The 17240-nt window shown below is 47.5% G+C and overlaps 1 protein-coding gene across 1 annotated transcript in view; it reads left to right on the forward strand.

The window, feature by feature from the left end:
• Adam12 (ADAM metallopeptidase domain 12) overlaps positions 1–17240 on the forward strand; it is a gene marked incomplete at its 5' end in the record, with an annotated part of 371815 nt that overhangs the window by 304553 nt on the left and 50022 nt on the right. Inside the window, 2 exons of the mRNA XM_017801328.2 lie at positions 8296–8473; positions 14733–14822. Of these exons, the coding sequence (XP_017656817.2) occupies positions 8296–8473; positions 14733–14822 (268 nt within the window). The remainder of the gene's footprint in view (positions 1–8295; positions 8474–14732; positions 14823–17240) is intronic.

Consider the following 17240-nt stretch of genomic DNA (forward strand, 5'->3'; position numbering starts at 1 on the left):
GTTTATGCTCCTGAGTCCTGTTCTTGTTGGTCCTTCAGAGTGGAACAGAAGGACGTTTTAAACCATTTACGGAGCAGACTGAGGAATGGTATCTAACCACTCCAGATTCATCCTGCTCTTCAACTTTCTTGTCCTTGAGGTTTTACGGATTAAAGATTGCTACATTCTGGCTACAGTTGTAATGTGGCCTGCCCCAAGATGAACAAGGCGTAGCAGACATCTTTCCCGTAAGACCACTGGCATCTCAGATGTGAAGTTAGCCCAAGACTTTCAGGGTTTTAATTGAAGTTCATTTGTCATCCTTAGAGTAGGAGGTGGTGATACCCACCGTAGAGATGTGAAAGCCGAGGTTCAGTGTAGCACTGATAGATGGGGCACTCAGCTATCCTCTTCCTGGTTGGCTGCTTCCCGAGCTTCTCCAAGCCTCACACCTGGGTTGGGAGATCTGCTCAGTCTTCAGTGTCCATCTCGGTCTGAGAATAAGCCAGAGTGGAAGCTCCCAGCATTCGGTGTTCCCAGTTGTTAGCTCTGTACCGTTTCATTCTTTGTCCACTGTAGAAAATGTGAGTTGGGGTTGGGTTTTTCCCCAGTCACTTTAAAGAGAGAATGTGGGTGGCTTTGCATTCCATTTCCTGGAAGCTGGCTTTCCCATCACACGATTGTGTAGTGTCTGAGCTGTGCTCATGAGCGGCCAGGAACAGTTCCTCCCTTTCTCCCTGCTGACAGCAGCTCTGAGCTGGAGTTGGGAATAAAGTCATCGGAGCACATGGACTGGGGAGGCAGCAGAGTCAGGGAAACTGTAAGACCTGCAGCCCCCGAGTCCGGCCTCATTTCCAACAGGAAGAGCGTTGTCTCAGAAAAGGTCCCAGACAGCTTTCTCAAGGCAGATAACTCCCGACTTCTGTCAGCGTTGATAAATTGGCTTAGGATGATTCACCCCAAGAATATAGCTGTGAAACACACAATGGGCTTCTACAAGAAAAGACTTTTCTGACTGCAGATTTGTCAAAGCAAAGTCGCCCCTAATAATGTTTTACTTGGCACTTTGGAGACAGCTGGGATAGAAGGCCATGACTGTGTATGGTGGAAAGCTCAAAGTGGCTTCCTTTTTAAAAGTAGTGGGATTTTATTTTCCTACAAATCATCCAGCCCTTCTTGGCTCTCTTTTTATTTCTAATCTTGCATCCAGCATGGTGAGCTTGCCCCGAGTGTCCCTGGTAGTTAAATATTAGAGGGAAAGGCAAATGTATCTAACAAAAGAGGTCATTTCCAAGCAGGAGTCGCAGTCGCTCCGCTGCAGTATATGAGATAAATTCTCTGCCCCTGAGCTGAAAGTAACCCTCTTTTCTGAGTCTCAGGTACAGGCACAATTATTTTAAAGTGTTCTTTCGCCAAAGAACAGGAACGTACAAAATGGCTTTTCTATATAATTCTCTACTTTCGTTGCCTTGCCCGAGTCTGTCATTACTATACGTCAGTTAACTGTTGTCATGGCATGTTTGGGACAATTTAGATCTAAGTCTAGGCATCAGGTGTTTGCTGGTCACTCACTGTGACTCGGCTGCTCACTGCTCACCACACGTCAGCTAGTACTGACTTAGTTAACAAAGGAAATGAGTTTTTAATCACTGAACTTGTAATCAAAAGACTTAATTAAGCCTAGTGTCTGTCGGCCCCTAAATGTAAATTCACTGTATTTGGAAAGCGTAATCTCACAGAATTGTTTTTGAAATTTTAAATTTTTTTATTATTTTTATTTTATGTGTATGAGTGTATTGCCTGCATGTATGTGAGTGCACCCATGTTGTGCAATGCCGTGGAGGTCAGAAGAGGGCTTGGATTCCCCTGGAACTGGAGTTAAGGACAGTTCGTAGCCGCCATGTGGGTGCTGGGGCAGAAAACTATCACTATGAGAAATCACCACTGTCACCTAAGTGCAAGCAGATGTTGAAAGAATTTCATACCAAAATCATATGTATTTATACCTGATTAATAGTCTGTGGTAGGGACACTGTGATAAGGATAACAACATGATAGAAGTTAACTTGTGGTTCCCCACTTATATGGCACAAATAATAGTGTGCCTGAGGCTTTATTCTAGGACCGTTTCCCAGGAATCATAGGGTTTTAGAGAATGGTTGGAGGAGAAGGGAGTGGGCAGTCAGATGGGGAAGGAACTTGGCAAAGACCAAGCCTGGGGGACATCTGAGTCCCGGGCCATATCTGAGTCATCTTGGGGCCCTCCTTAGAATTTAGAATATGTTTATACACTTGAAAACTGCTCAAACAAGTGAACAAGGAGTAACAAAGAGAGCCAGGACACCCTGCATCAGTTAACCCTGTCAGCCTGGAAAGTTTAAAGGCAGCTGACCAGAAGGCAGGATTCTGCACTGGCCTCAAACGGCCTCCCTGGTATAGCTAAATTGGAATGACCGCATCCATCCGTGGTCACGTCCACAGGCCTAACGCTGAGGGGAGCAGACTCCAATACTTATCCGGGGTTTATTGGCACACTGTCCTAGTCAAGAATTACATTTCCTTGAGTCATCAGTCCTTGGCTGCTATGTGTTCTGGCCACTAGGCATCTCGTGGCTCTCTGGGACTGCAAAAGGATTCTGACATGTGTAGATCAGGATAGTATTGTAATGAGAGCAAGTTAGTATTTAGTTCTGTTAAATTTCCCTTCTCTTTTGAAGCTTGAAATAACTTCACATTATTAAAAGTTGTGCAAGAGTGCACAGGTGGCTCAGTGGTAGAATTCTTGTCTGGCACTAGGAAGGCCCAGGCTTGATTCCCAGTCCATGCAGAATTCAGTCCCCTTTGGTCCCCACGCCTTTAATCCTAGCTCTTGGGAGGCAGAGGCCTGTGGCTCTCTGAGATTGAGGCCAGCTGTGGCTACAGAGAGACCATGTCTCAAAAAAAGAAGTTTTGCAGGGGATCATCAGCCCAGCTTTAACTTTCAGGACTTACTCAGTCCTGAGCATCAGTCCACTAAGCACATGGGTGACTTAGGAAAAATACAGTTTGCTGAAACTTGGGAAATCAGAGTTTGGGGTTCTTAGGACCACAGTCCTACAGGGCAAAGCTCCCTGCCTAATGATATCTTCTCACATCAACGGGACTTTGTCCCTAGCTATGAATGACACCGACTGGGCAGGGCCTGTGCTGGTTTTTATTGTCAGCTTACTGGAACCTAGAGCCACCTGGGAAGAGGTCATGTCTCACACCACATTGGCCTGTGGTCATGTCTATAAGAAATTGTCTGGATTGATGTGGGAGGGCCCAACCCACTGTGGATGGCACCATCCCTAGCCAGGTGGGTCTGAGCTGTATAGGAAAGCTAGTAAGGGTACTGGAGAGCTGGCTCAGCCATTAAGAGCTCTGGCTGCTCTTGCAGAGGACCTAGGTTCGATTCCTAGAACCCACATAATGGCTAACAACCATCCATAACTCCAGGTCCAGGGGATCCAATACCCTCTACTGACCTCCATGGGCATTGCATGATACAGGTACACTTATACAATGCAGGTAATACACTCATACATATAAAATAAAAATAATAAATACTTTCAAAGAAAGCTAGCTAAGCAATCCAGCAAGTGGCATTCCTTCCTGGCTTCTGTTCCAGGCTCCTGCTTTGAGTCCCTGTGCTGACTTCCCTCGATAATGGATTAGGACCTGGAAAAATAAGATGAAATAAACCTTTCTTCCCCCAAGTTGCTTTTGATCATAGTATTTTATCACAGCAGGATGAAGCTAGAACAGAGCCCCTCTCTGGAGATAGGGCTGCCTCTTTGGGTGGGGCGGGGGGCTGCTTTCCACTGGAGAGGAGTATTCCACTGGAAATCACAGTTGCCCACGCCCCTTGGCACCAGCTGTCCCCTGGGTATGCCCACACCTTCTTCTTGAGCCTTGGGGGAGGAGCTCAGACACCCCCTTCCCAAGGCCATCTCCTAGGGGATGTTTGTCCAAAGTGGGTGTACCCTCCCCACCAGTGAAACCCCCTCCCCACACTTACCCTCCTCCGTGTCTTCCTTCCTAGTAAACTTACTCTTCTCCATCTGCTCATCTCTCTGCCTTCTGGAGTAAAGCTCCAGGAGCCCGGCCTGTGTGTGTGTCGTGTCTACTTCCCTGCCCCAAAGCCTTCAGCAAGCCTGATGCCTCCTCAGTGCTGAACATGTTTTCAGAACCTCTATGTGACAAGGAGCAGGCCATATTCTTTTTCTCTCTCTCAATGCCCAAAGAAGGTTCCAGAATATTCTATCAGAATAAAATAGTCACCTGGCCTTCTCAGTCAGGAATCATGAAAAGATGGAATCGGGAAAGACTGCCTACAGGGAGAACATACCCCGCTGTGTTACTGTCAGTCGTCTGTACAGGTTCCCTTATGTCAACTTGACACAAACTGGAATCATCTGGGAAGAGGGAGGATCAGTTGAGGAATTTCCTCCTCAGACTGGCCTGTGGATGTGACTGTGGAGTTTTTCTTGATTGCTAATCAATGTGGTCAGTGCAGATGGGCCTGCGTTCTATAAGAAAGGTAGCTGAGCAAGCCAGCAAGAAGCATTGTCCCATGGTCTCCGCTTCAGCCTCCAGGCTCCAACCCTGACTTCCCTCAGAGATGGATTACGACTGGGAGTTGTAAGATGAAATAAACCCTTTGCCATCCAAGTTGCTTGTTATTATAGTAACAGAGAACTGAATTAGAATACCATCCAAAGAGCTGTTGTGTGCTGGGGTGCGGCTCAAGGGGAGAGCACTTGCCTGGATGAAAGTGGCGGGTTCTTGCCCCATAGAAAAGGAGAAAGGACCTTTGGTTCTTGGATGATGAGAGACTTTCTCAAAGTAGAAGTGGTGGTGGAAATGTTGAATGGTCCTGTCAAGACAGGCAAGACCACTGGAGGAAGGGCTAGAGGAATAGGAGCCGGAAGTCCCGGGGGGCTTTCATCATGCCAAACTGTGAAGGCCAGCATACCCAGGCTGCGGGGTAAGGACCAGCGCTGTGATGTGACTGACCCTCAGGGTTAGCCACTTCACTGAGACCTCACATGCCATCCCAGGAGAACATAGCTGTTTTGTGGTTTAACCAGAGGCACCCTGAGGGATTACTGCCCAAACGTCACTTCTCAGCCGGCTGCAGCCTGTGCGTTAGATAACAGGCGCCTATGATTCTAAATGAGCCAGGATTTGGAAAGAACTTGGAGGTTGTTCTCCAACAGAGAAAGACAAGGCCATGGAAGATGGAGCTGTTACACAGATGCCTGCACCCCGTCCAATAGCACCTACCACAGACATGACTGGGTGCATTTGCGGATGGAGACTGCTCTAGTCTCGAGCCTCAGAAGTTTAATTTCTGAACTTGAATTGATTTCTTTTGTCTTGTTGTTTGTGTGTGTGTGAACATGCACACATGTTCATACAAGTGCAGGATGCATGTGGAAGATGTACCGGTGGTGGTCAGAGGACAACCTTGGGTGGTGGTCCTCTCTTTACACTCGTTTGAGACAGGGTCTCTTGCTCAGCCCCTGAGTGCACCAGGCTAGCTGGCCCACAAGTTCTGGCTGGTCTCATGTCTCTGTTTCCACCTCACCATAAGAGCACTGGGATTACAGGCATGCCCTAAAGCTTTACACAGGTTCTGCAGATCCATCTCAGCCCTCACACTTGCATTGAAAGCACTTTACCCACTGACCCACATCCCCAGGCCTCTGTTCCTTCTCCAATGTCAACTCCTGTCCCTTACAAAGTGCACCTGCATGTCTGTGTCTTTGTGTGTATCCATATTTGTCTGTGTGTCCGTGTGTGACTCTTGAGTGTGTGGTAGTATCCACGGCGAGGATGCTGGTAGGGAGCCGGTGAGGACCTTGGTGATGGTGGGCAGGACATGGTGAAGGCCATGGTGATGATGCTGGTGTGTGGATGGCAGTGAGGGGGTGGTACTGCAGCTGTGGGGGAGGTGACAGTAGCTGTGGAGATGGCAGTGGTCAGGGGAATTAACGTGGGGTGATGTGTGCTGAACCCTTGCTTTAGCTTGGTGAATAGAGCTGACTCCCCCCTCCCATCACCTGGGGCCTCTGGACACGGCTGCCTTATGAGATGGCTTGTTGAATAGAGCTGATCTCCCCCTCTGTCATATGGGGTCTGTGGACTCCACTCTCTGTGAGACATGCTAATTCAAGCTGCTCTTCTCTCTACTGCTGTCATTCTTGCTATAAACCTTCCCGAGACCTTCAACTTCCCCTAGGGTCTGTCCTAATTAACTTGAATGCTTTTTAGAGACCAGTCCCATCTGGAATGAACTGGTCATAGTGTGCCACCACAGCACCTGGCTGCATATGACCATGAATGAGGTTCAGCAGGGAGGAACACTGAAAGCGGTCTGAGCTCAACCTAGGTCAAGCATGCTTCTTTGTAGAGAACTGCTCTCGGATCCTGTGGGATGTACCGGTCTTTTTCACACAGAGCCCTTCTAAATTGAAAGTGTTACACTCTATAATTTGTTGGAGCTGTTCTGCATCATTTTGTTACAAAGTTTTGAATAATTAATCTATCTGCCAAAGAAACCTATAAAGATTTCAGAGAACTTCGTTACAGCCCTGTGTGTCCGTCTCGGTTTATCATCGGTTTATCATCTTTGCGTCCAGCAGAGCGGGACTTGCCTTGGTTCATTTATTGGTGGTTTAGAGTTATGCTCCAGGGTTGATAACTTGAGACTGATAGAAAGCACTTGGGAGGGGAGTGGTGTCATCAGTTTGCTGTGGAAACATCAGGACCCAGGAATTATTGCCAAGCTCAGTTGTGACACAGCAGCTTTCTGCCATCTTTAGGGAGATGTAGCGGTTGGTGTTGGCCTGTCCAGTTGATTGAGATCCAATTGTAATGTCATCCTGTAACTGTCTCCGTGGGGAGGTATGCCTGGGCTTGCTGGACAGCAAGCACGCTTCCTCCATAGGCCATAAAACCTTCTGGATTTCTGGCAGGCCTTTCCTCATCTTCACTGTGTCAGGAAATGAGAAAACGCATTTGCAAGAGAGAACATAACTATTACTCTGTTTTCTGTGGGTATGACAAAATGGTTGATGCTGTACAGTGTATAAAGAAAAGAGCTTGTAGTTTGCAGGGGGATTTCAAGGGCACAATACTGACATCTGCTCTGCCGTGCTGAGGGTCTTGTGTGGCAGATGGTATCACAGCAGCAGGAGGCAGGAGGGGGAGTCATGTGGAGGGACAGAAAGCAAGACAGACTCGGACAGCTTGTTCTGTTGTGATCTCAGTCTCCTGGGAGCTAGTCAGAGTCCCTCAAGAGCGACTTTAATCCCTTCAGGGGTAGCACTAGCTTCCACTAGGACCTACCTCTTAAAAGCTCCATTACCTCTCACAGCGGCAAACTGGAGACCACTCTTCCAGCACATAAACTCCTGGGGGACCCACTAAACCAAACCTCTAACACTAGCTGCTGTCAGAAAATGCCTGGACTCTCTGTGGCTCACAACAGAAGTGTTTCAATGCTTCATGACCCTGAGACTCTAGGCTTCCACTAGCGTTTCTCCCTCTAGTGGGTCAGGACCAGGTATCATGTCTAGGTCCTCCACCTCCTAAGGGAAAGACGGATTTATGGGATCATCATGTCTATAGCATGGACTCAAACATCGCTGCTTTCTATGTTCCACTGCCAAAAATTAGTTGTTCTCCATTCCAGGGGCCTGGGCAGATGCCATAGAACCCAGAAGGGGACCAGCAGCCTGCGACTGTCTCTGCCGTACTCTCAGTAACCATGCAAGAGCAGGACTTGTATTCTTAGACCACCCCCATCACAGCCACACCAAGTAAAGACTATGACTAGACCTTCATAGACCAGTCTCAGCCAGTCCCGACCTACGGGGGACCCACCATGTGGCCCCTGTACCTGTAGAATCAAGTGTACCTTTTTTTTCTTTGCACTTACCAATAAGAACAGTGGTATGTGTTGTGGTCAGCTACAGGTCCTGAGAGCCCAGTTCCAACCTCAACATCTCACCAGGGACTTTAACACACATAAGGGGCTCTGTCTAAAGCGGTTGTGAAACTGTCAAAACATCATCTCTTTTTCAATAAAGCTCTTCTTCCTCACCGTATGGGATCACCGGATGGGAATGAGTGTCTGGGCCACCTGAAAGAGCCTCATTAGACATTGTGTTCAAGTCCCTGCTCATTAAGATCACAAGCAGCTGGGCAGTACTCCCATTGGACAGCCTGGGTTGCAGCACATGAAGGCAGAGAAGTACCCAAGTGACTCACTGGGCCTTTCCTCCTCAGGTTCCCGTTCCCCATGGTGTTCAGCAGCTGCAGCCGGAAGGACCTGGAGGCCAGCCTGGAGAAGGGAATGGGGATGTGCCTCTTCAACCTGCCAGAGGTCAAGCAGGCCTTCGGGGGTCGGAAGTGTGGGAACGGCTATGTGGAAGAGGGAGAGGAGTGTGACTGTGGGGAGCCAGAGGTAAGGGAGCCATCTCTACAGCGCCTGCCTCATGCTCTAGGTGGGTGGATTGAGAGCCGGGGCAGCAAAGTGAACATGCCGAGAACGGATGGTAGGGGATGGGGAGACAGTTCAGCCGGTAAGTGCTTGCCATGCAACCTGTGTTTGAGCCCCAGAACCCATGTGAAAAGCTGAGTGTGGTGTTTATGTGCCTGTAATTCCAACACTGAGGAGGCAGAGACGGGCAGGCCCCTGGGGCGTACCAGCCAGACACCCTCACCTAATTGGCAAGCCCTAAGTCCAGGTGTGAGGGGACAGCACTTGAAAGATGATACCTGAGGTTGACCTGTGGCCCCCACAGGTGAACACACAAAACATGCACACACAAGCACACACATGCACACGGGCATGCATGCATACACATACACACAGGCACACACATGCTCATATGCGCACACAGTTGGTAGGGATATGCTGGTTTAGTAAAGGTGGTAGTAGGCTTCCCCTTTCTGAAAACTCCCATCTGGCCACCTTGAACCAGCCCCCCAACACTGCAGTGGCTTCTCGAATGAAAACCAGTGCTCAGAGTAAATTGTACCATTTCGTTTAATCAGGTCCAATATCTTTCTAATGAGAAGTCAGTCCTCTTGGTGAGGAGAGGATGGAAAGCATTTAGCCCGAGTTTCACAGGGAAGAAAGCCTTGGGATTGTGGCTTCAAGGAGCTCATAAGCACCATGCCTTTATAAAGCATGTTGCTAGTGGGGAGTGTGGGTAAGCAGTGCTTAGTGAGAGCCCTCTCTCCAGCTGAAATCATGCCCCAGCCCCTCTGCATGCACAGCCCAGGATCCGGAGGGATCCGGAGGCTTTGGCTGTTCAGAAGCAATAAGAAAAAGCAGCGGACGTTTTCATCTAGCACCAGGCTTACAGGGTTATACCCTGCTTTCCAACCAATCTCAGGAAATGTTCTTGTTTCTATAGTCCAAGATAAAGCTAGTGAATATAAAATATATAACAGCCACTTGGGTTTTTGGGTTGTTTTTTTTTTAACATCTCCCTGTAGCACCAGGCTGGCCTCAATCTCATAGAGATTCACCTGCCTCTACCTCCAGAGTGCTGGGATTAAAGGTGTGAGCCAGAACACCTAGCTAACAACTACCTTTTAATCTCTAAATAGTCCTGAGAAAGAACAGGTGAACAACACCTAGTGTTGCAAGTGTCATCACCTCCTAGTATAGCAAGTGTCCCCTCGAAGCTTGGAGAAGACTGTGTTTAGAGTAAATCAAAGCGAGGGGTTAGCATAGCAGGCAGGCTGTGCATGGGAGAGTGTATGCAAGCCAAAACGATTGACAGGTTCAAGGTGGGCTTGGTCAAGTTCACAGGTGGGATTAAAGAGGGTTTGGGACGACAACATCTCAGGGATCTCCTCCAGAAGAGGGCACCAGGATACAAGCGAGGCTGTGCCAAGAAGTCACGGCATCCCATATATTCCTGTGCTCCTTGCATAAACAACAGCTAAATAGACGACTCCTCATAGCCCATCTCCAAGTCTCTGAGGAGGTTGCATCCCAGCAGGAATGACCTTGGTCATTCTGGGAGAACATAGGTTGGGGGTAGTATCAGATGGGGTGGAAGAGGTGGAGGTGGTTTCATCAAATGGCTTTTATATCCTTGACAAACTCGGAACCTATCGGTGATAATGGCCTTGTACACAGTGGTGGTTAATTTTGCTCACAGTGAGCAGGGAATGGTTGCTAGCTAGGAGCAAGTCCTAATTATAGTGTTACAGAGGGAAATGTGAAGCCATCATGGGATGGTGTGTGCAAAGGAGAAAGAAGTTCCTTGGAGGCCTTCCTAATTGCTTAAGAAAACAACACAATTGGCTTAAATTACCCACATTTCTCTGGAGAGGCCATGTTGACTTAAGATGGTTTGCCTTTGATTTGAATGCCTTAAATTATTTATTAATGCAAATAAATCTGACAGCTCTTCATGGAGTCACGAACTCTGAGATTTGGAATGACTTCATGGGCAGTCATTTGTACCAGCTGCCTCCGTTACCACTGTTAGCATCTCCACAGCCTTCACCTCCACCACCTCCATCACTACCACTATCATCACCACACCTACACTGCCAATCCCATGTTAATTCCCCTGACCACTGCCATCTCCACAGCTACTGTCACCTCCCCCATAGCTGTAGTACCACCCCCTCACTGCCATCTACACACCAGCATCCCTACCAGCATCATCACCATGGCCTTCACCACATCCTGCCCACCATCACCAAGGTCCTCACCGGATCCCCACCAGCATCCTCGCCATGGACACTAGCACTGTCATCACCACCATCAGGACCAGCACTAGCATTTGCTGGTTCCCCCCTGGTTTGCTCTGATTTAGTCTGTCTACATGAAGGTACTGTGCAGTTGGGGTGGGGTACTTGCTCTCCCTCCAGGTACCACACAGCACATGGGCAGCATTGATTGTGACACACTCTTCCCTAGATAGAGCCAAATTCTGCTTGCTTGTAATTTCCAATTTTTTCTTTCTGTGGTTGCAGTCTTTATATTTCATAAAGTGGTTTCTTGCTATTTTAAGAAAACTCTCTTCCCCTCATCCAACACTCTCCCCCTGGGGCTGGGGAGATGGCTCAGTGGTTAAGAGCCCTGGCTGCTCTTACAGAGGACATGGTTTTGATTCCCAGCACCCACATGGTGGCCAGCAACCATCCATAACTACAGTTCCAGGGGCTCCAACGCCCTTTTCTGACCTCCACAGGCTATGCACAACATGGGTGCACTTATACACATGCAGGCAATACACTCATACAAATAAAATAAAAATAATAAAATATATTTTTTTCTTTTTGAGACAGGGTCTCCCTGTAGCTCCAGCTGTCCTGGAACTCACTACGTAGACCAGGCTGGCCTCGAACTCACAAAGATCCACCTGCCTCTGCCTCCCAAGTTCTGGGATTAAAGGCGTGCGCCACCACGCCCGGCACAATAAGATATTTTTTAAAATAAATAACACTCTTTCTCCCAAGAAATCTGTTAAAGTCACAATGAACCTTTTGCCTCACTTATTAGTGTGGCTTTATTTTTGCTTATTTTTTTAAATATATTTACTTTAGTCTCTTTGAGACAGGATCTCCCGGTAGACCAGCTTAACCTCAGTCTCACAGCCTACCTCTGTCTCCCAAGTGCTAAGATTAAAGATGTTCACCACCATGCCCTGGCTATTAGTGTGGCTTTAGTTTACTTTGGATATTTCATGTCTGAAGATTCAAGCTCCCTTTGTGTTCTAATGTCCTCTCTGTTTCTGTGACAAGACGCTTTAACGGGGCAGTTTTGGGGAGGAAAGGGTTTGTTTGGTTTACACATCTACATTGTTGTCCATCGTCAACAGAAGTCAGGGCAGGAACTCAAGAATCTGAAGCAGAAACCAACTGCTTGCTGGCTCCCCTCCTCCCAGGCTCCTGCTTAGCCAGCTGTCTTATAGAGCCCAGCATCACCTGCCCAGAGAATGGTGCCGCCCAATCTGTTCTGGGTAATCCCTCAACGGAGACTTCTTTCTCACGTGACTCTAAGATGCACCAAGCTGATAGTTCATGCTAATAGAACACCATGTGATAATCCCTTTCCAGTTTCTAAGCTGTTTCAGTCAGACCTGTCGTGTGGGCTCTTTCTCCTCTCCCTGTGCGCTCAGGCCCTGCAGACAATTCCTCCTGCCATCCATCACACCAGCCCATGCAGCCACTGACCCAGGGAGGGACTCAGTATGTCACCACATTAGGGGACCAGTGAAAGACAGGTCAGAGCAGTGTCCACTGACATACAGCTCTAACAAGCCTCTGCTCCCTCACTCCCAGAAGTAATCACCATCATTTCTAGTAGCTTTGTCCCAGCTGGTGGTGACTAAGAATCTCCATCTGCTTCCTACAGAGTAAGAAGGACCATTTGACCCTTACACAAGCTCGGTAATGGCTTCATGATTCTTTCTTCTTTGAGGATGTGTCATTCATTGGCTGACTTCAGAAACAGTAAATGCACTAACGAATGAGGAATTTGTCTCTTCTGGTAAATACAGTACTGCAGAAGAAACTGATTCAGGGTAGTTCGTTGCCTTCTGGTAGAAGGGTTTGGGTTTACATCCACAGAAGGAGATCCTGATAGCCCGCTCCCCCTCCCAGTTAACAGTGCTGGGAAAGCTGTCTTATCTTCTCCTTTAAAGTCAAGAGGATAATAATGAAGTTACTTTATCTTCCTCCCATGATGATCCCCTGTGAAGTCATTTGCGTTGGCTGCATTTCCATTGAAGTTGCTGTTGCACTGTTTGGTGATGTGGGGAGGGGTGGAAGGAGGGTTGGTATTTTAGGACCCAGATATCAGATGGTCGCTTTGACTTAGCATTTCAAGGAAATCTCTGAGTTGGCTTACATAGCATTATAAAAGTCACTGAGACCACAGCAAACTGGACCACACCACTGTGTATCTGATGGTATACATCCAGGATGCAATAATGGGGCTCCTTAGAGGGAAAAAAATTGAAACTTGTGTAGAACCGTTAAGTCCTTGAGCTAGAAGCCCTGCCTGTCATGAAAGCTCCCATAATGACTTCTGGTTGGCAATTTTATCTCACTGTGTACATTATACATCCCGGATGTTTAGAAAGTCCTCAAACAAATTTAAAATTTAATAACTTGGGGAGTATGCATGGTAGGGGCAAATGTAAACGCTGTGTGAGATCTCAGTTCACGGAGCTCTGAGCAGGATGCTGGGCGAGCTCTAGAGCCCCCATGAATCTTCCCGATCACTGGCAAATTTATTAATTGTATGTATGATACAAATTATAAATTCCCCCAAAACAGATGGTTTTCAAGTAATCGCTTACACTATTAAACATGAATGTATTTTAGCCTCACGCAGGCCAGCAAGATGTAAGTTCTTCAGAGCACAGCATACACACAGTAAAAGAACATTGAGTGTGTGACCTGTTCCATCTTGTGATAATTACAACTTCTTTTAAAATGTACCAACATCAAGCTATCAGGATGCTCTGAGACTTGAGGGCTCATAGATTTGGTACATAAATTTGTCCAGCCTTCCGTTAAAATAGACAAAAAGTACTTCTCCCTTGCCCTGCTCTGTCTACTCAAGGTGTTGGTTTTGTTTCAGAAAGAATCATACAGATCACTTTTGATCTGTTTAGGTCCTTCGAGAATGGGCAGGCTCAGGCCAGGTGTACTACCATAAGCCTATAGTCCCAGCACTCAGGAAGCAGAGGCAGGATCATCCAACACAAGTTTGAGGCCAGTTTTGTCTACATAGTGAGTTCTAGGACAGACCTTGTCTCAAAAATTTTAAAAGAAGACTGGGCGTATATCTCAGTTGGTAGAGCACGTGCCTTGATCCATGAGCTCCTGGATTTGATTTCCCCAGCACTATTTTTTAAAAAGGGGAAAGGAGGGAAAAGAGAGAGGAGAAAATGAGTGCACTCAGCCTCGGTATCCTTCAGCCTCAGCTGGATGTTCAGTCCTCAGGTTAGAGCATCAACCAAGAGCCTGCCCATGTGAGCAAGTGGTTCTTCCTCACCCCTTGTTTGACTGTAAGAATCCGGGGTCCAAACATAGTTGGTTCAACTTTATTTCCTCTTGGAGCAAAAGTACACTTGAAATCAAAAGTCAAACATTTTCCTTTTTAAAATAAATATTCCAGATAAGTGCTCTACCTCTGAGCTGCACCCCATCACTATCAAAAGGGATCATTCTTGGTAAGGATTGTTTACATGCATGCATTTTTAAATGAGTCGTTTTCAAGGCCTTCAACGATCTTACTCAGCTCACTGCAACACACCATGCATGGTGACCCCTCCAGGAGTCCCAACATGCCGCTGACCTAAAGGGCTTCCAGCCCTGCCCTTCCAGCCCTTTGTCTCCCTTGAAGTGTACTCCAGTGCTCCTGACTCTTCCCAGGACCCCAGACCCGATGGTTCACAAACACTTAGCTTTGCTCTTGTGGCAGGGAAAGCAGTGCCAGGTCAGGTTTTCAGCTCAGGCGCCAGTCCCTCATGTCCTTCGCCATCATTTAAGGTGTGATGTATCTGTGAGCTCTCACTTCACACGGCCCTTCAAACAGATCCCATTGCCCTCCCCAGGAATGTACCAGCCGTTGCTGTGGGAGTCAGTTCCTCATGTCCTTCGCCATCATTTAAGGTGTGATGTATCTGTGAGCCCTCACTTCACACGACCCTTCAAACAGATCCCATTGCCCTCCCCAGGAATGTACCAGCCGTTGCTGTAATGCCACCACCTGTACCCTGAAGCCGGATGCCATTTGTGCACATGGGCTGTGCTGTGAAGACTGTCAGGTGAGTTCAGATTGGCCTCAGGTCACTGAGTGGCTTTGGTGACTCAGCTTGATGCAGGAGAGCAGAATGGTGGGATGGTTTCCCACCTTGTCCTGTGGATGCGTGAACCTCTTTCCAGAGCCGGTATCATCCAGCTCTTATTTGGAATCTTCCAGTTCTCTGGTGAAATGCACAATATAATTTTAATCCATGATAAATTATTGATGGCCTAAAACAAGACCAAGAATCAAGGCTCAGCCTTAATGTGCCACTTATGCAGTCAGCTGCCTCTGTGCACACCAAGTCCTATCTCTACAAGGAGGACAAGGGAAAACCAGACCCCTCCCGTCACTCGGCCTCACCTGGATCCACCTGCCTGATGTCAAGAAAGTCTGTTGGAGAAACCACTGCAGTGGGGCCTGGGTTTTGTGCAAACAACTTTTTTTTTTTTTTGCTTTTGGTTTTTTAGAGATCAGGTCTTCCTGTAGCCCCAGCTGGCCTGGAACTTGCTATGTAGACCAGCCTGGCCTCCATCTCACAGAGATCTGCCTGCTTCTGCCTCCTGAATGCTAGGATTAAAGGCATGTGCCACCATGCCTAGCTTCTTGTGCAAACATCTTGATCTTAATGTCTTCCCAACAGAGGGTGTAACACATACATACATGCAAACACACACACATACAGTCCCACACATACACTCCTACACATACACATATTCACAGGCTCACACATACATACACACATGTACATATACACATACTACACACAGTCGCACACACAAATATACACACACCGTCACACATACACAGGCTCACACATACATGCACATATAGATACACACGCATGCACACATACACATACATACACATGCATACATATATACACATACACATACATACATGTAATACCAAGTGAGATACACAGAGGAACGCCACATATTGATGTCATTGAATTAGGAGTTCAATGGTCAGAGATGGGGATAACACACAAAAGAATTCTCAACCCCAGGGAGAAGCAGGGCAGGGTTTATAAAGCTTAAAACCACAGTTACATCATGACAGGGCAAAGCCAATAACCATAGTTACCTCAGATACGGTAGTTACACCAGACCAGGGGCAGGTCAGCTAACAAAGATATTTTCAATTAACAAAAAGTTTCAGTTGGAAGGACGTTCTACCTGGACATGCTACCTGGCTACTTGTAAGCTTCCCAGGACTATAGAGATGATGTACTTACTGGAACTTCCTGCCTTCGATGCTCTCCCTATCTGGCTGCCGTGAGATTGGCTGGACAAAAACACAGGGTAAAGCAAAAGTCAACTAGAGCAAAATGGGGTTTGTTTTGCCATTTCAATACATGCACAAACACACATATATACATATACACACTCACTCACATACAGACTCACACATGCACATATACACACACAAACACATATGCACACATACACATACACTCATACATAGTCATATACATACACACATACACTCACACAGTCATAACCATAGACACACACAGACTCACAGTCACAGACTCACGCGTACATATACATAAACACATATGCACACATGCACATATACACATAGTCATACACATACATACATGCACATGCACAAATACACATACACTCACACAGTCATATGCATAGACACAGACTCACATATACATACAGTCGCTCACACACATGTGCTGCCACACTCACACAGTCATACCCGTAGACACACAGACACACACACACAGCTTCACACATATGCACATATACACTCATAGTCATACACACACGCACGTGCACATATACACATACAGTCATACTCACAGACACACCCAGACTCGCTCACACACGCATGCTGCCGTGACTGCCTTTGCGTGTCTGCTGTCGGTCCTGTTTATTCAGACCTCATGTCTGACAGCACAGAGCCCTGAGCGTCAGAGCAGAGCCTCCAAGGATAGACTTTTACACCTTGTTACTTCAGCAATTGATCTTGGCACCAGCTCACAGGAAACTCCCATTGGCCGCCCCACCCAGGCACATCATTTAGTAGTTCATTATAATGATTGTTTGGCCCCTCCTGACGATCATGATGTTCTGGAGAAGGCTGGCGTCCCAGGCACCTGGCTCCGGGTGGCGGGAAGGTGAGTGAGGCTGGGCCTACACCAGGTGAGGCTCACGACGTCACGAGGAGAGAGGAACGTGTGGTCGTGGTGCACGCACATCATCCACCTTGATGACTTTTAAGCAGTTCCTTTCAAATTCCAGGCCTTCCAGAAATCAGTATTTTATTTTGTTGGTCTGGGAAGATTCAGGCAACTCTGTAGCTCAGACAGGCCAACCTCAGCCTTAATTTCTTCAGCCCCAAAAGAGGAGCTGCTGGCACAGGACTCGTAACAACCTTTACTGGTAGCCACCACCACCGCTGCCTCCACTGCTGCCGCCTCTTC

Source organism: Nannospalax galili, unplaced genomic scaffold (assembly GCF_000622305.1).
Source record: "Nannospalax galili isolate Female #2095 unplaced genomic scaffold, S.galili_v1.0 scaffold362, whole genome shotgun sequence".
NCBI lineage: Eukaryota > Metazoa > Chordata > Mammalia > Rodentia > Spalacidae > Nannospalax > Nannospalax galili.